This window comes from Aythya ferina (genome assembly GCF_964211825.1).
Source record: "Aythya ferina genome assembly, chromosome: 36".
NCBI lineage: Eukaryota > Metazoa > Chordata > Aves > Anseriformes > Anatidae > Aythya > Aythya ferina.
The window spans coordinates 259,308-277,528 of NC_140333.1; the positions used below are offsets into that span (position 1 = coordinate 259,308).

At 56.5% G+C, this 18,221-nt stretch overlaps 1 protein-coding gene, 3 long non-coding RNA genes and 1 gene segment (V, D, J or C); 1 reads left to right on the plus strand and 4 right to left on the minus strand.

Annotated features, from left to right (window-relative positions):
- The first annotated feature begins 40 nt into the window (after positions 1-40).
- PSME1 (proteasome activator subunit 1) lies at positions 41-4,765 on the plus strand. 2 transcript variants are annotated; one of them, XM_084502109.1, is made up of 11 exons: positions 41-97; positions 202-234; positions 371-430; positions 1,171-1,242; positions 1,376-1,412; positions 1,818-1,915; positions 2,476-2,544; positions 3,167-3,234; positions 3,323-3,377; positions 4,399-4,485; positions 4,575-4,765. In XM_084502109.1, exons 1-11 carry the CDS (start codon positions 83-85, stop codon positions 4,653-4,655), a joined length of 675 nt encoding a protein of 224 aa, XP_084358235.1. In that variant the 5' UTR covers positions 41-82; the 3' UTR covers positions 4,656-4,765. The 2 variants fall into 2 exon arrangements, with proteins under 2 accessions (XP_084358235.1, XP_084358236.1); XM_084502110.1 differs by having other exon boundaries at positions 1,379-1,412.
- Positions 4,766-6,546: 1,781 nt separating this feature from the next.
- On the minus strand, positions 6,547-6,906 carry LOC311426018. The gene is made up of 2 exons (XR_014686486.1): positions 6,805-6,906; positions 6,547-6,774 (listed from the first exon to the last, which is right to left on the minus strand). It is a non-coding gene; the product is annotated as an uncharacterized lncRNA (long non-coding RNA).
- A 771-nt stretch (positions 6,907-7,677) lies between these two features.
- LOC311426049 lies at positions 7,678-8,078 on the minus strand. Its single transcript, XR_014686541.1, has 2 exons — positions 7,934-8,078; positions 7,678-7,831 (listed from the first exon to the last, which is right to left on the minus strand). It is a non-coding gene; the product is annotated as an uncharacterized lncRNA (long non-coding RNA).
- Positions 8,079-10,159: 2,081 nt separating this feature from the next.
- Positions 10,160-17,451, minus strand: LOC311426021 (Ig mu chain C region-like). The segment is given in 4 exons: positions 17,124-17,451; positions 14,624-14,959; positions 12,075-12,404; positions 10,160-10,617 (listed from the first exon to the last, which is right to left on the minus strand).
- Positions 13,853-14,591, minus strand: LOC311426026. The gene is made up of 2 exons (XR_014686489.1): positions 14,479-14,591; positions 13,853-14,405 (listed from the first exon to the last, which is right to left on the minus strand). It is a non-coding gene; the product is annotated as an uncharacterized lncRNA (long non-coding RNA).
- Positions 17,452-18,221: the final 770 nt, after the last annotated feature.

Here is an 18,221-nt window from a genome sequence, read left to right on the forward strand (position 1 = left end):
GGAAGGGGGCGGGGCTAAGGGGAGGGGAGGGAGGGGGGGGATCTCCGCCGCCGCCACTTTCACTTTCGCTTCTGGATCCCCGATGGAGGCCGTAGAGGTTGGGGGGCTGGGGGGGGGTCTGGGGGGGGACACTTGGGGGTCACGTGACCCTGGGGGGCACCCCACGTGACCCCCCCCCCCAAAATTTGCCCAACCAATCAGGTCGAAGCTTTTCGGAGCCGGGTGGGCGCCCAGGTGAGGCCTTGGCCCTCCCCCCCCCCCACTTTCTATGGGGCGGCTGTGGGGTGGTTGTGGGGGGGGGTTATGGGGGGGTTGTGGGGCGGCTATGGGGCAGCCCCACACCTCCCCCCCCCCCAATCCTGCCCCATAGATGACGCAGCTGCTGGGGAGCTTCCCGGCCAAGGTGGCCGAGCTGGAGGCCCTGCTGCAGGTGGGGCGCTATGGGGCTGGGGGGGTCGCTATGGGGCTGGGGGGACGATATGGGGCTGGGGGGTCGATATGGGGCTGAAGGGGTCTCTATGGGGCTGAGGGGTTGCTATGGGGCTGGGGGAGCGCTATGGGGCTGGGGTTTTGCTATGGGGCTGGGGGGTCGATATGGGGCTGGGGGGTGGATATGGGGCTGGGGGGTCGATATGGGGCTGAGGGGGTCGCTGTGGGGCTGGGGGGTCGCTATGGGGCTGGGGGGGTGTCTATGGGGCTGGGGGGTCTCTATGGGGCTGGGGGGTCGCTATGTGGCTGGGGGTGTGGCTATAGGTCTGGGGGGTCGCTATGGGGCTGGGGGGTCTCTATGGGGCTGGGGGGTCGATATGGGTCTGGGGGGTCGCTATGGGGCTGGGGGGGCGCTATGGGGCTGGGGTTTTGCTATGGGGCTGGAGGGGTCGCTATGGGGCTGGGGGATTGCTATGGGGCTGGGGGGTCGCTATGGGGCTGGAGGGGTCGCTATGGGGCTGGGGGGTCTCTATGGGGCTGGGGGGTCTCTATGGGACCGAGGGGGTTGCTATGGGTCTGGGGGGTCTCTATGGGTCTGGGGGGTCTCTATGGGGCTGGGGGGTCGCTATGGGGCTGGGGGGTCTCTATGGGGCTGGAGGGGTCCCTATGGGTGTGGGGGGTCCCTATGGGGCTGGGGGGCCGCTATGGGGCTGGAGGGGTCTCTATGGGGCTGCCCCCCAGGACCCCGTCTTCGCTATGGGGCCGGAGGAGCTGCGGGCGCCGCTGGACATTCCCCTGCCAGACCCGGCCCAGGTGAGGACCCCAAAATGTGGGGCCGGGACCCCCAAGTGTGGGTCTGGGACCCCAAAATGTGGGTCCAGGACCCCCAAGTGTGGGGCTGGGACCCCCAAGTGCCCCCTTCTCACCCCCCACCCCTGCCCCATAGAAGAAGAAGAAGAAGGAGAAGGACGAGGAGGAGGAGGGTGAGTTGGGGGTCCCATGGGGTGGTTGTGGGGCGCTATGGGGCAGTTATGGGTCCCACGGGGTAGTTATGGGTCCCTATGGGGTACTTATGGGTCCCAGGGGGTAGTTATGGGTCCCATGGGGTAGTTATGGGTCCCTATGGGGTATTTATGGGTCCCAGGGGGTAGTTATGGGTCCCTATGGGGTATTTATGGGTCCCAGGGGTAGTTATGGGTCGCTATGGGGCAGTTATGGGTCCCATGGGGCAGTTATGGGTCGCTATGGGGCACTTATGGGTCCCTGTGGGTTATTTGTGCCCCCTGTGGGTTATTTCCGGCCCCCACATCCCATATATGGTCATGGGTCTCGGTGGGGGGGGGGGCGTAGCTAAGGGGGTCACGTGACTGACCACGTGACCCTCCCAGCCCCTCCTTGCCCACCAATCCCGAGCCACCCGGCCCTGCTGGCCCTATTGGAGCGCTGGCGCCCCCTATTGGCCGAAGCCCGGAACCACGTGGCCCAGGCGAGGGGGCGGGGCTTACGGGGAGGGGGGCGTGGCCTAAAGGGGGGCGAAGCCGAAAAGGGGGCGGGGATTTAGGGCAAGGGGGTGGGGCCTGGAGGGGGGATAGAGGAGGTTAAGGGGGGCGTGGTCTAAGGGGTGTGACCAAAAGGGGCGTGGCCTAAAGGGGACGTGGCCCAAATGGGCGTGGTCTAAAGGGGGCGTGGTATAAAGGGGGCGTGGCCTAAGGGCAGGGGGCGGGGCCTGGAGGGAGCCTGGAAGGGTAATAGGGGAGGTTGGGGGGGGGGGGGGGCGTGGCCTAAAGGGGCGTGGCCTAAAATGGGGGGGTGTGTGGCTTAAGTGGGCGTGGTCTAAGGAGGGGGGAGTGGCTTGTTGGGCGGTTGGGGGCGTGGCCTGTGGGTGGGCGGGGCTTGGGGTGGGATTGGGGCGTGAATGAAGTCTATGGGGGCATGGCCTAACGGGGCGTGGCCTAAAGGGGGCGTGGCTTTAACGGGCGTGGTCTAAAGGGGGTGTGGTTTACGAGGGCGAGGTTTTGGGGTGAAAAAGGGGGATTTTGGGGGCAGGTGGCGCTCTGGCTGCAGCTGCAGGTGCCCCGCATCGAGGACGGGGACAACTTCGGGGTGGCCGTGCAGGTAACAGGGAACCCCAAAATCCCTCTTTTTTGCCCCAAAATCCACTCCCCTGGAGACCCAAATCCGCCCTTTTTAACCCCAAATCCCCCCTGGTTTTCACCCAAGTGCCCCAAATTAATTTAACCCCAAATTCCCCCAGTTTCACACCAAATCCCGCCCGGACTCCCCCACATCCCACCCGGGGACCCCAAAATCCTCTTTATTTGCCGCAATTTCACCCCAGGAATTCCCAGGGACCCCAAAATCCCCATTATTTGCCCCAATTATCCCCCGGGGACCCCAAAATCCCCCCCAAATCACCCCAGATTCCCCAAATCCTTCCCGTTTCCCCCCAAATCCACCCCAAACTACCAAAATCCCCCCAAATTCCCCCAAATCCATCAAAATTCCCCCAAATTCCTCCAAATCCCTCAAAACCCCCCAAATCCCCTCTGAAATCCCCCAAATCCTCCCCATTTCCCCCAAATCCTTCCACACCCTCCCCTAAATCCCCCAAACTCTCCCCTTTCGCCCCCAAATCCCCTAAACTCTCCTAAATCCCCCCAAATCCTCCCCCAAATCCCCTAAAACCCCCCCAAACCCCCAAAACACCCAAAAACCCCTGAATTTGCCCCAAAAATAGGAGAAGGTTCTGGAGCTGCTGACCGCATCCCGCACCCAACTCGAGGGGCTTCAGGGCCGCCTGCCCAAGTGAGTTTATGGGGTTTTTTTTGGGGTCCCCCCTCCGACCCCAAATCCCGTGACCCTAAATCACCTGATCTCACCCCAAAACGCCCAGGTACCTGTCGGAGCGGGGCGACGCCGTGTCCAAGGCGGCCAAGAACCCCCACGTGGTGAGGATTTTGGGGTGAATTCGGGGTGGTTTGGGGTTTTTTGGGGGGTCTGTAGGGTGTATTGGGATCTGGGGGAATTTTGGGGTGAATTTGGGGTGAATTTGGGGGTTTTGGGGGTCTGTTTGATGCATTTGGGGTTGATTGGATCGCCTTGGGGTCCCTGGAGGCTCATTGGGGTCATATTGGGGTCCATGGGGGCACTTTTGGGGTCATTTGGGGGCACTTTGGGGTCTTAGTGGAGTACAATGGGGTCTATTGGGGTCCATAGGGGCACTTTGGGGTTATTTTGGGGTCTTTGGGGTCACTTTGGTTTCTCTGGGGTCCTTTGGGGTCTTTTGGGGTCTTTGGGGTCTATTGGGGTCTTTGGGGTCACATTGGGGTCTTTGGGGTCTATTGGGGTCTATGGGGGTTCATTAGGGTCTATGGGGTCACATTGGGGTCTTTTGGGGTCCATGAGGTCCAATGGGGTCTTTGGGGTCTATTGGGGGTCTATGGGGTCTATGGGGGCTCATTGGGGTCTTTGGGGTCTATGGGGTCTTTTGGGGGTCCATGGGGGTCTATTAGGGTCTTTGGGGTCTTTTGGGGTCTTTGGGGTCTATGGGGGTTCTATGGGGTCTATGGGGTCACACTGGGGTCTTTTGGGGTCTATTGGGGTCTTTGGGGCCTATGGGGGTCTATGGGGTCTATTGGGGTCCCCGCGGGTCCATGGGGTCCATTGGGGTCTATTGGGGTCTATGGGGTCACATTGGGGTCTATGGGGTCTATTGGGGTCTATAGGGTCTATGGGGGTTCTATGGGGTCTATGGGGTCACACTGGGGTCTTTTGGGGTCTATTGGGGTCTTTGGGGTCTATTGGGGTCTATGGGGTCTATTGGGGTCTATGGGGTAAATTGGGGTCCCCGGGGGTCCATGGGGGACAATGGGGTCTATTGGGGTCTTTGGGGGTCTATTGGGGTCTATGGGGGTCTATGGGGTCTTTTGGGGTCCCCGGGGGTCTCCCATTACCCCCATTACCCCCCAGTTGGACTACCGGGCCCTGGTTCACGCCCTGGACGCGGCCGAATTGGGGGCGACGCGCCTGGCCCTGGCGGAGCTCCGGGACCTCTACGTGAGTTTTGGGGTCCCCGACCCTATAACCCACCCCCCGACCCCAAAACCCCCCCCTCCTCACCCCCTTTGTCCCCCCCCACCCCACAGGCCGTGCTCCTCGACGTCCTGCAGAAGAACATGGAGAAGCTCCGCAAGCCCCGGGGGGAACCCAAAGCCATGATTTTCTGAAAGGAGCCAAAACCCGCTGTTTTCACCCCAAAAAAAAGAAGAGCGGGTTCCAGGCCCTGACCCCTTCCCCGCTCCCTTTCAAAAAATTGAATTCCTTTTTTTTGACCCGTTTCCCGCTCAAAATAGAGGTTTTTTTACGGTTTCGTGCCCCGGTTCCCACTCAAAAAAATGGATTTTTTTTTTTTTTTTTTTTTTTAACACATTTCCACCCCAAAATAATGGGATTTTGGGTTTCATTGTCCAAATCCCTCCAAAATGAAATTTCCTTTTTTTTTTTTTTTTTTTTACCAAATTCCTCTTCAAAATATTACAACTTCCCAGAAATGGGACTTCAGCGTCCCATTCCCACCTAAAAAAATGGGATTTTGGGTTTCAATGTCCCATTTCTGCCCTAAAGGAGTGGAATTTTGGGTTTCAATGTCCCACTTCAAATCCCCCAAAACTGGAATTTCCCTTTTTTGACTCAATTCCTCCTCAAAATGCTACAACTTCCCAAAAGTCACAAAAAATGGGACTTCAATATCCCATTTCCATCCCTCCAAAAAATGGGATTTTAGGTTTTGACCCATTTCCACCTAAAAAAAAAAAAAAAAAAAAAGCGGGATTTTACATTTTGATCCAATTCCCCCCCAAAAAGTAGGATTTCCCCTTTTTCACCCATCCTTCCCCAACCCCCCCCCCTCAAAATGGGTGACCAATCACGGTGCAGAGGAGGCGGGGCTTCCTTGCCATGGGTGACCAATCACGTCGCTCCGCTGCCCTGCTGTGGGGGCGGGGCTTCCCGGTCCGGCCTCCGCCGTTTCAGGGTGATTTGATGCTTTTTGGATACTTTGATTAAAAAAAATCGATGATTTGATCCAAATTGAGCTGAAATTGTTATTTTGGGTCCTTTCTGCCCAATTCTGACGTCAGCGGGGCCTCGGCCAATCAGGTGAGAGGAAGGCAGTGCATAGCTTGGCCGCGTGGGGGCGCCCCCGCCCTGCAGCTCCTTTTTGGGGCAAAACCCGGCCCTTTGGTTATTTTCCACCTGGGTGGTGCCAAGGGTTTTAATTTGGGGCCGCGAATCGAAACTTTTGGGGCCAGCGGCTCGCTTGTTTGCACAAAAGCAGCCAGGCGAAACGAGGCGGAAAAGGGCTTTTTGCATAAAAAGCTAAAAGTGGTGGTTTTCGGTGGCGGGGGAGGTGTTCTGGGGAAAAAAATGAGGGCAAACAGGGCATTTTGCATCCACCAAGAAATTGGGTTTCGAGCTAGTTTGTATTTTTAATTCCTATAAATGTGATTAAAAATGAAAAATATGGTGGCTTTTGCCAAAAAATATATATTTTTTACCATAAAATGCTTTTATTTGGCTACAAGATATTTTTTTTTTCCATAAAATGCCCTTTTTGTCATAAAATTACCTTTTTCCGTATACGGATTCTTTTGCCCTAAAATCTTCATTTGTTATGCCATAAAATAGTATTTTTTTCCATAAAAATGACTTATTTTGGGGAAAAAAAATGACTATTTTGCTGTAAAATGGCATTTTTTTTATCATAGAATTGTGGGGTTTGTCTTTTTTTTTAATCATATTTTTCCCATAAAATATTTTTCCATATAACAGGTTTTTTTTTTTTTGCTATAAAATGTTTCTATAATTTTGCCATTAAAAGAAAAAGTTTATTTGCCATAAATTGGTGTTTTTCACCAAAAAACATTTCACGTTACCATAAAATTACTAAATGAATTTTCTTCTATAAGAAGTACTTTTTGGACATAAAATGCATTTTTTTTATTCCCCTAAAAACGTGCGTTTCTGCAGCCTGAGGTGAAAGGGAAGATTCTGGGAATAAAATGCAAGAAAATACCCAAAGTTTTGGGGTAAACAAGGAAAAAAAAATAGCGATTTAAAAAAAAATTAGCCAGATCTTTGGCAACTGGTGGAAAACGGTGAAAAATGAGGAGAAAAGAGAGAGATTTTTAGGTCAGATTCGGCAAAAACCCATTGAGGCGGTCGTGCGGACGCGGTGGGGGTTGGATTTGGGCGGTTTGCACCAAATTTGGAGATTTTAGGGGGAAAAGAACCTAACAGGTGGTGCTATGGGTAGACCTGGCAGCCGGATTTTTTCTATGGGTAGACCTGGCGGCTGTTTTTTTTCTATGGGTAGACCTGGCGGCCGGTTTGTTATGGGGCGATCCCTGGCCTATAGGGGACTCCTGCCCCATAGAGACCTCCTGCCCCATAGGCGACCCCTGCCCCATAGCTTCCCCCCCTGCCCCACGGCCCTTTGTGCCCCATATTTTGCCCTGCTGTGCCCCATTGTGCCCCACAGAGCACCCCATTGAGCCCCATTGCACCCCACAGCGCCCCATAGCGCCCCACAGCACCCCATAGTGCCCCATTACACCCCACTGTGCCCCATACTGTGCCCCACTGCGCTCCATAGCGCCCCATTGTGCCCCATAGCACCCCTATGCACCCCATAGTGCTCCACTGCACCCCACAGCGCCCCATAGCACCCCATAGTGCCCTATAGTGCCCCATTACACCCCACTGTGCCCCATAGAGTCCCACTGCACCTCTTTGTGCCCCACAGCACCCCATAGCACCCCATTGCACCCCTTTAACCCCCACTGTGCCCCATAGCACCCCATAGTGCCCTATAGCGCCCCACAGTGTCCCATAGCACCTCATAGTGCCCTACAGCACCCCACAGCACCCCATTGTGCCCTATAGCACCCTTCTGCACCCCATAGTGCCCCACTGCGCCCCACGTCACCCCATAGCACCCCACATCACCCCACAGCGCCCCATAGCACCCCTCTGCACCCCATATTTCCCCATTCCACCCCATAGTGCCCTATAGTGCCCCATAGTGCCCTATAGCACCCCACAGCTCCCCACAGCACCCCACAGCACCCCACATCACCCCATAGCGCCCCACAACACCCCACAGCACCCCATAGCACCCTACAGCACCCCATAACACCCCACATCCCCCCCTCACCCCACCCCAATCACGAGTCGCGGATCCATCCCCTCGCCCGTCCTCCCCCGCCGCCTTGTTTGTTTTTATTCTCCGTTTTGGGGCCAAAAGCGGCCGTTTCGGGGCCGCTCACGCCGCCTCCTTCAGGACGTTGCGGTAGGGGCCGCCGGCGCTCTTCAGCTGCAGGACGGTGGAGAAGAGCCACTTGACCTGGAGGGGACACAAGATGGCCGCCGGGGGGGTTGGGGGGGGGTCACGGCCGCCCCATAGCGGCTGTGTGGGGTGGGGGGGGACGTGGTTACGGAAGCCCACCTTGAAGAAGGTGACGGTGGCGCTGTAGCAGACGCTGAGGAGGAAGAGGGTGATGAAGACGGCGATGGTGGCCCAGAGGCCGTCCAGTTCTTGGTCGCCGGCGTCCGGGCAGAGGGCGGTGGAGATGTCCAGTTCTGGTGGGGGGGGGAGAAGGAGAAGAAAACGCGGTGGAGGGGGTGGGATCACCGGGTTCTCGGGTCCCACCGCCTCCCCGGGGGGCTCGCGGGGTTGGGGTCGGGGTCGGGGTGGGGTGGGTGGCCAATCAGATGACTTCTTGTCCATCCAAGCATCATCTCCTCATCCAACCATCTTCTCATCCATCTTCTCGTCCAATCAACCGTCATCTTGTCCAATCGGCCATCTTCTCATCCAATCAGCCATCTTCTCATCCAACCATCTCCTCATCCAACCATCTTCTCATCCAATCAACCATCTTCTCATCCATCTTCTCATCCAATCAACCATCTTCTCATCCATCTTCTCATCCAATCAACCATCTTCTCATCCATCCAATCAGCCATCTTCTCGTCCAATCAGCCATCTTCTTGTCCATCCAACCATCATCTCATCCAATCAGCCATCTTCTCATCCATCCAATCAGCCATCTTCTCGTCCAATCAGCCATCTTCTTGTCCATCCAACCAACATCTTCTCATCCAATCAACCATCATCTCATCCAATCAACCATCATCTCATCCAATCAACCATCATCTCATCCAATCAGCCATCTTCTTGTCCATCCAACCATCATCTTCTCATCCAACCATCATCTTCTCGTCCAATCATCCATCTTCTCATCCATCCAATCATCTCCTCATCCAATCATCCGTCTTCTCATCCAACCATCTCCTCATCCAATCAACCATCTTCTCATCCAATCATCCATCTCCTCATCCATCCACCCATCATCTCCTCATCCAACCGCCCAGATCGTCCAAATCACCTCCAGAACCTCTCCATCCGTCACCTTCTCACCCGTCCATCCACCACAGGCTCCACCCAACCCAACCACCAGTCCACCAACCCTTCCGGCATCTCCACCGACATCCAAAAATCCATCCGACCAACCGTCCGTCCGTCCATCCCACCCGATTGTCCGTCTGTCCTCCTCAAGACCTTCCACCCATCATCTTCTCATCCATCCATCATCTTCTCATCCATCCACCATCTTCTCATCCATCCAACCATTCCCAGATGTCCCCAAACACCTCCAGAACATCTCCACCCATCCATCCGTCCAACCACCTGACCATCCAACCGACCAATCACTCCGAGCTAATCTGTCCAATGAGAAGACGATGGGCGGACGAGAAGATGGACGAGAAGAAGAAGATGGGTGAGAAGATGGACGCCCCACCTCAACCAACCAGCCACCCAAGGATCATTTTTGGTGTCTCTCCAGCCATCTATCCATCAAGACTGGTGTCCATCCATCCAATCATCAAGGCTGGTGTCTCTCCACCCATCCAACCATCTTCTCATCCACCCAACCACCCATCCAACCATCTAGCCATCCATCTTCTCATCCAACCATCAAGTTTGGTGTCTCTCCATCCATCCAACCATCTTTTCATCCAACCAACCACCCAACCATCCATCCATCCATCTTCTCATCCATCCAACCATCCATCTTCTCCTCCATCTTCTCATCCATCCAACCATCAAGTTTGGTGTCTATCCATCCATCCAACCAACCAACCACCCATCTTCTCATCCAACCATTCATCTTCTCCTCCATCCATCCAACCACCCATCCAACCACCCATCTTCTCATCCAACCATCTTCTCCTCCATCTTCTCCTCCAACCATCCATCTTCTCATCCATCCATCAAGCCTGGTGTCTCTCCATCCAACCAATCATCTTCTCCTCCATCTTTTCATCCATCCAACCATCTTCTCCTCCAACCATCCATCCAACCATCCAACCATCTTCTCCTCCATCCATCCAACCATCCATCCATCCATCCATCCATCTTCTCCTCCAACCATCCATCCAACCAACCAATCAACCATCAAGCCTGGCGTCTCTCCATCCAACCAATCATCTTCTCCTCCAACCATCCATCCAACCATCCATCCAACCATCTTCTCCTCCATCTTCTCCTCCATCCATCCATCCATCCATCCATCCATCCATCCACCACCTCATCCTCCACCCCAACCCCTTCCCCAGCGTCCCCCGCTTGGAGGACCCCCAAAGACACCACTCCTTGGAGACCAGGCGGTGCGAGACGAGGCCGGTCGGCTTTATTAGAAGACCAGGAGAACTTGGGGCCACAGAAAGTTATTTACAAACAAAAAAACAAAAAAAAAGAAGCGGAGGGGGCGGGATTTTGGGGCCGAAAACCCTATTTACCGGGGGTCTTCTGGAGAGGACGTTGGGTGAACCTCATGGGCAACCCTTCGTGGACCACCATGCAGGCGTAGGACACGCCGCCCTGCCAGCTGGCCTTGGGGACGGTCATCTTGCTGTAGAGGAAGAAGGTCCCGTCCCCGTTGGGCTCCTTGAGGGGTGGGGTGGTGGCGAATTCGGTGGCCGGGACGCTGTTGTGGTTCCTCAACCACTGGACCTCCACGTGCTCGGGCTGGAAGCCCCTCACCAGGCAGGTGAGGGTGACCTCGGGCAGGGAGAGCTCCTCGGCGTGGGGTGGGAAGGTGAAGATGTAGGGGGCGGTGACCTTGCCTGGAAAGGAGGTCGGGGTTAAGCGAAATCGGGGGGCTCGGGGGCGGTTTTGGGGGGCGGGGTTGGCGGTGGGGCGGGAAATGAGGTGGTGGGAGGCCAAATTATGTGGAGAAACGTCAAATTATGTGGAGAAATGTCAAATTACGTGGTGGGACACCAAATTATGTGGTGGGACCCCAAATTACGTGGTGGTGGGACTCCATTCCACATGGTAGGACTCCAACCCCACGTGGTGGGACCCCAAACTACGTGGTGGGACACCAAATTATGTGGAGAAACGCCAAATTACGTGGTGGGACACCAAATTACGTAGTAGGACCCCAGCCCTACGTGGTGGGACACCAAATTGAGTGGAGAAACGCCAAATTACGTGGTGGGACCCCAAATTACGTGGAGGAATGCCAAATTATGTGGTGGTGGGACACCAAATTATGTGGTGGGACCCCAAATTACGTGGTGGTGGGACTCCATTCCACATGGTAGGACTCCAACCCCACATGGTGGGACCCCAAACTATGTGGTGGGACCCCAAATTATGTGGTGGGACACCAAATTATGTGGAGAAACGCCAAATTATGTGGAGAAACACCAAATTACGTGGTGGGACACCAACCTACGTGGTGGTGGGACTCCATTCCACATGGTAGGACTCCAACCCCACGTGGTGGGACCCCAAACTAGGTGGTGGGACACCAAATTACGTGGTGGGACACCAAATTATGTGGAGAAACGCCAAATTACGTGGTGAGACATCAAGTTACGTGGTGGGACACCAAATTATGTGGAGAAACGTCAAATTATGTGGTGGGACCCCAAATTACGTGGTGGTGGGACTCCATTCCACATGGTAGGACTCCAACCCCACGTGGTGGGACCCCAAACTACGTGGTGGGACACCAAATTATGTGGAGAAACGCCAAATTACGTGGTGGGACACCAAATTATGTGGAGGAACACCTAATTATGTGGTGGGACACCAAATTGAGTGGAGAAACGCCAAATGACGTGGTGGGACCCCAAATTATGTGGTGGGACACCAAATTACGTGGAGGAACACCAAATTACGTGGTGGGACCCCAAATTACGTGGTGGTGGGACTCCATTCCACATGGTAGGACTCCAACCCCACGTGGTGGGACCCCAAATTACGTGGTGGGACACCAAATTACGTAGTAGGACCCCAACCCTACGTGGTGGGACACCAAATTGAGTGGAGAAACGCCAAATTACGTGGTGGGACCCCAAATTACGTAGTGGGACCCCAACACTACATGGTGGGACCCCAACCCTACGTGGTGGGACCCCAACCCTACGTAGTAGGACCCCAACCCTATGTGGTGGGACCCCAACCCTACGTGGTGGGACCCCAACCCTACGTGGTGGGACCCCAACCCTACATGGTGGGACCCCAACCCTACGTGGCGGGACCCCAACCCTACGTGGCGATGGCCACCGACCTGCGTGCTTGGCGATGCTCTTGCTGAGGGGCTCGGGGAGGTCCTCGTGCTGCACGGTGCAGGTGAAGCGCTCGCCGGCCAGCCAGTCCTGGGTGGAGATGGCCAGCGAGCTGCTGGCCGTGTAGGTGCCGTTGAAGTGCTCGTTGAGGCCCATGGGGTCGGGCCGGAGGGCGCCGCTCTTCTCGCGGGTCCAGGAGATGCTCAAGCTGGCGTCGCTGGGCAGGTTGACCACCAGGCAGTGGACCTTGGCGTCCTGGCGGATGTAGAGGCTACCGGGGCTGGGTGGGACCACGAAGATCTGGATGGGGCTGCAGCTCTGGGCGCCGGAGCCTGTGGGGCGGGAGGAGGGCGCTGGAGGTGGCCGCCACCGCCCCCCGGGGGCTGGTGGCCGCGTTGGGGGTCGGGGTGGGGTGGGAAGGCGGCGAGGAGAAGCGTGGTCGGGCGAGCTGTTGAGGTGGTGGGCTTGGGACCTTCTAGAATGGGCCAACACACCGCGGTCCTACAAGATTCTAGATGTTCTGGAAGGTTCTACAAGCTTCTAGAGGTTCTAGAAGGTCCTACGGCCTTCTAGATGTTCTAGAAGGTCCTACAGCCTTCTAGGTGATCCATCACACCATGGTCTTACAACCTTCTACACCTGGTAGGACCCGTCATGGTCACGGAACCTTCTAGAATGATCCATCACACCACGGTCCTACAACCTTCTAGACCTTCTAGCCCTCTATGGTCTCAGGACCTTCTAGAATGGTCCATCACACCGCGGTCCTACAACCTTCTAGATGTTCTAGAAGGTTCTATAAGCTTCTAGATGTTCTAGAAGGTCCTACGGCCTTCTAGATGATCCATCACACCACGGTCTTACAACCTTCTACACCTGGTAGGACCCGTCATGGTCACGGAACCTTCTAGAATGATCCATCACACCACGGTCCTACAACCTTCTAGATGTTCTAGAAGGTCCTACAGCCTTCTAGGTCATCCATCAAGCCATGGTCCTACAACCTTTTAGACCTTCTAGCCCTCTATGGTCTCAGAACCTTCTAGAATGTTCCAACACACCATGGTCCTACAACCTTCTAGGCTGGTAGGACCCGTCATGGTCACGGAACCTTCTAGAATGATCCATCACACCACGGTCCTACAACCTTCTAGACCTTCTAGCCCTCCATGGTCTCAGAACCTTCTAGAATGTTCCAACACACCATGGTCCTACAACCTTCTAGGCTGGTAGGACCCATCATGGTCACGGAACCTTCTAGACCTGGTAGGACCCGTCACGGTCACGGAACCTTCTAGACCTGGTAGGACCCGTCGTGGTCACGGAACCTTCTAGACCTGGTAGGACCCATCATGGTCACGGAACCTTCTAGACCTGGTAGGACCCGTCACGGTCACGGAACCTTCTAGACCTGGTAGGACCCGTCACGGTCACGGAACCTTCTAGACCTGGTAGGACCCGTCACGGTCACGGAACCTTCTAGACCTGGTAGGACCCGTCGTGGTCACGGAACCTTCTAGACCTGGTAGGACCCGTCACGGTCACGGAACCTTCTAGACCTGGTGGAACCCATCATGGTCATCCAACCTTCTGAGCTGGTGCCACACACCGCAGCCACGTGATTCTGATTCTTTTTATTTTTGTTGCTTTTCACCAAAATCTCCATTTTTTTGTTGTTTTTTGTTTTTCCCACCGGTCCTCGGGGGCCGGAGAGGTCCCAGGGCGACGGGCAGGTTGTCCACCCCCCCCCCAAATTTTTGGAGGGGGGGGGGTTCTCCGGGTCGGTGGTCATGGTCAGCGGGGGGGTCAGGAGGACAACAAAGGTGGTCAGAACTCCGGGGGGGAAGAGGTCGAGATGTTCTCCGGTTCCTAGGCTGGAGGAACCCGTCATGGTCATGGAACCTTCTAGACTGGTAGGACCCGTCATGGGCACGGAACCTTCTAGGCTGGTGGAAGCCAACCAGGACCTGGAACCTTCTACCCCTGGTCGAACCCAACCAGGACCTGGAACTTTCTAGACCTGGAGGAACCCATCCTGGTGGTCCAACCTGACCCGGCATGGTCATGGAACCTTCTAGACTGGTAGAAGCCATCTTGGTCATCATCATCCTCCACTACTAAGACCTACTATGGTCATGAAACCTTCTCCTACGCTGGTAGAACCCGACTAGGTTCTGGAACCTTCTACTCCTGGTCATCCAACCATGGTCATCCAACCTTCTACTACTACTCTGGTAGAACCCATCATGGTCATGGAACCTTCTAGACCTGGTAGAACCCAACCAGGACCTGGAACCTTCTACCCCTGGTAGAACCCAATCAGGACCTGGAACCTTCTAGATCTGGTAGAACCTGTCATGGTCATCCAACCTTCTACACCTGGTGGAACCAACCAGGTTCTGGAACCTTCTACACCTGGTAGATCCCGTCATGGTCATCCAACCTTCTACCTTGGTGGAACCCAACCAGGACCTGGAACCTTCTCCCAAGTGGAACCCCCCCGAGATCCCACCACCACCCCCACCCTCACCCTCACCCTCCTCCTCCTCACCTGGGCAGAAGCGGACGTGCCCCTGCGCCGTGACGCCGGTGGCGGGGTGCTTGACCTGGCAGGTGAAGGCCTTGCCCGCCTTCCAGTCTTCTCGCGACACGTTGGTCTGGCTGGTGGCCACGTAGGTTTTGGAGCCGGCCTCGCGCCGCGCCGGGGTCATGGTGGCCACCAGTTGGCCCGGCAAGCCTTCCACCAGCCACTCCACCTCCACGGGGGGCGGCGAGAAGCCGGTGATGACGCAGAGGAGCTCCACGGAGTCGTCGCCCGAGGTGGTGCAGACGGAGCTGTGGAGGACCTGGACCTCGGGGGGCGTGGGGGGCGGGAACACGACGCAAACTGTGGGGGGGTGGGGGGGGGGAGAGGGGAGATTGGAGGTGTTATGGGGTCTCGAGGTGGTCTTCGGAAGATCTGGGGGTCTTCTGGAGGGCCCGCCCCATTGGGTGGGTTGTAGGGTGTGGTGGGGACGTAATATGGGCCAAGGAACCTTAAATAACCTTCAATCTTGGAGGTTTTATGGGGTTTGGAGGGGGTTTGGGGGGATTTTGGGGGTCTTCTGGAGGTCCCGTCCAACTGAGGGTCTTGTGGGGTGTGGTGGGGACGTAACATGGGCCAAGGAACCTCAAATCTTGGAGGTTTGGGGGGGTTTTGGGGGTCTTTTGGAGGGCCCGTCCAACTGAGGGTCTTGTGGGGTGTGGTGGGGATGAAATATGGGCCAAGAAACCTCAAAACTTGGAGGTTTTATGGGGTCTGGAGGGGATTTTGGAGGGTTTTGGGGGTCTTCTGGAGGGCCCGTACAACTGAGGGTCTTGTGGGGTGTGGTGGGGACGTAATATGGGCCAAGGAACCTCAAATCTTGGGGGTTTTATGGGGTTTGGAGGGGATTTTGGGGGTCTTCTGGAGGTCCCGTCCAACTGAGGGTCTTGTGGGGTGTGGTGGGGACGTAACATGGGCCAAGGAACTCAAATCTTGGAGGTTTTATGGGGTTTTGGGGGGTTTTGGGGGTCTTCTGGAGGGCCCGTCCAACTGAGGGTCTTGTGGGGTGTGGTGGGGACGTAATATGGGCCAAGGAACCTCAAATCTTGGAGGTTTGGGGGGGTTTTGGGGGTCTTTTGGAGGGCCCGTCCAACTGAGGGTCTTGTGGGGTGTGGTGGGGACGAAATATGGGCCAAGGAACCTCAAATCTTGGGGGTTTTATGGGATTTGGAGGGGGTCCTGAGGGGTTCTTAGGTCTTCTGGAGGGCCCGTCCAAATTAGGGCCTTGTGGGGTGTGGTGGGGACGTAATATGGGCCAAGGAACCTCAAATCCTGGAGGTTTTATGGGGTTTGGAGGGGGTTTTGGGGGGTTTTGGGGATCTTCTGGAGGTCCCGTCCAACTGAGGGAATTGTGGGGTGAGGTGGGGACGTAATATGGGCCAAGGAACCTCAAATCTTGGAGGTTTTATGGGGTTTGGAGGGGGTTTTGGGGGATTTTGGGGGTCTTCTGGAGGTCCCGCCCCATGGGGTGACTTATGGGGTGAGGTGGGGCCCCGGTGGGGCCCTGGAGACTCCTCGGCCAATGGTAGGGGAAGGGGCGGTCCCCGAACGGTCCAATGAAATCCCAGGCCCTCCCACCCCAACCGCACCAATTGCGGGGCGACGGGAGGTCCCCGCGTGGTCCAATGGGGGCAGGGGGGAGGTCCCGTCCCACCCCACGAGCTATGGGGTGAGGGGAGGAGCTTCGGGGACCTCCCACCCCATTGGGCGACTTATGGGGTCGGGTGGGGACCTGGAGGTGGTTATGGGGTCTTGGGGACCTCCCACCCCATTGGTGGAGTTATGGGGTCTGGTGGGGACCTGGAGGTGGTTATGGGGTCTTGGGGACCTCCCACCCCATTGGACGACTTATGGGGTCTGTAGGAACCTGAAGGGGGTTATGGGGTCTGTAGGAACCTACAGATGTTCTTGATGACCTCCTGCCCTATTAGACGACTTATGGGGTCTGGTGGGACCTGAAGGTAGTTATGGGGTCTTGGGGACCTCCCACCCCATATAACCACTTATGGGGCCTGGTGGGACCTGAAGGTTGTTATGGGGCCTGGTGGGACCTCCAGATACCCAACAGATCTTGAAGACCTCCTACCCCATTAGACAAATTATGGGGTCTGGTGGGAACCCGAAGGTAGTTATGGGGTCTTGAGGACCTCCCACCCCATATAACCACTTATGGGGCCTGGTGGGACCTGAAGGTAGTTATGGGGTCTTGGGGACCTCCCACCCCATTGGACGACTTATGGGGTCTGTAGGAACCTGAAGGGGGTTATGGGGTCTGTAGGAACCTACAGATGTTCTTGAGGACCTCCAACCCTATTAGATAAACTATGGGGTCTGGTGAGAACCCGAAGGTAGTTATGGGTTCTCTAGGACCTCCCACCCCACATAACCCCATATCCCTCCCCAAAACCCCCTTAACACCCCAAAAACCCCCAAAAAAACCCCAATTTCGGTCCATCACCTCCCGTACCTTCCACCGCCTTGCTCAGGGTGCTCCTGGTGGCCGAGTGCTTGACGCTGCAGGTGAAGGAGTCCCCGGAGGACGCGTGGGGCGGGAGCAGGAAGCTGGCGCTCCTATGGGGCCCGACGCCGTGGGTCTCGGGGACGGTGACGGAGGTGGCCCCGGTGGCCCCGGGCCAGGAGAAGGTGACGGGACCGGGGACGTAGCCGGTGGCCAAGCAGCCCAGGACCGGGCGCTGCTGGGTGGAGCCGCAGCAGGAGGAGATGGGGAAGACGGAGGGCGCCGTGGGGCTGCCTGTGGGGCGGGGAGAGGGTGTGGGGTGAGGTGTGGGGCAGAGGGAGAGTGTGGGGTGATGTAGTGTGATGTGGGGTGATGTGGGGCAGGGTGTGGGGTGAGAAGGTTGTGGGGTGAGGAGGTTGTGGGGTGATGTAGTGTGATGTGGGGTGATGTGGGGCAGGGTGTGGGGTGAGGTGGGTGGGTGTGGGGTGAGGAAGTGGGGATGTAGAGAGCTCCAGCCCCACAGATCTGCCTGCCCCACACGTGTCTCTGCCCCACAACTACCTCCAGACCCACACATCTCCCTGCCCCACGTGTTTCCAGCCCCACAACTGTCTCTGCCCCACAATTACCTTCAGACCCACAGATCTCTCTGCCCCACATGTGTCTCCAGCCCCTCAGTTGTCTCTGACCCACATATCTCCAGCCCCACAAGTACTCCTGCCCCACAACTACCTCCAGACCCACAGATCTCTCTGCCTCACATGTCTCCAGCCCCACAACTGTCTCTGCCCCACATATCGCCAGCCCCACAAGTATTCCTGCCCCACGTCTACCTCCAGACCCACAGATCTCTCTGCCCCACACCTGTCTCTGCCCCACATGTATCTCCAGACCCACATCTGTCGCACATATCTCCAGCCCCACAAGTATTCTTGCCCCACATTTACCTCCAGCCCCCCAGATCTCTCTGCCCCACACCTACCTCCAGACCCACAGATCTCCAGCCCCACAACTGCCTCTATCCCACACCTACCTCCAGCCCCACAGATCTCTCTGCCCCACATCTATCTCCAGCCCCCCAGCTGTCTCCAGACCCACAGCTATCCC

Bases quoted from the DNA above. Each gene is read 5' to 3' on its own strand.
- PSME1 (XM_084502109.1), top strand. The intron at 235-370 runs GTGAGGCCTTGG...CCTGCCCCATAG, and splicing joins GGAGCCGGGTGGGCGCCCAG to ATGACGCAGCTGCTGGGGAG. The intron at 2,545-3,166 runs GTAACAGGGAAC...CCCCAAAAATAG, and splicing joins ACTTCGGGGTGGCCGTGCAG to GAGAAGGTTCTGGAGCTGCT.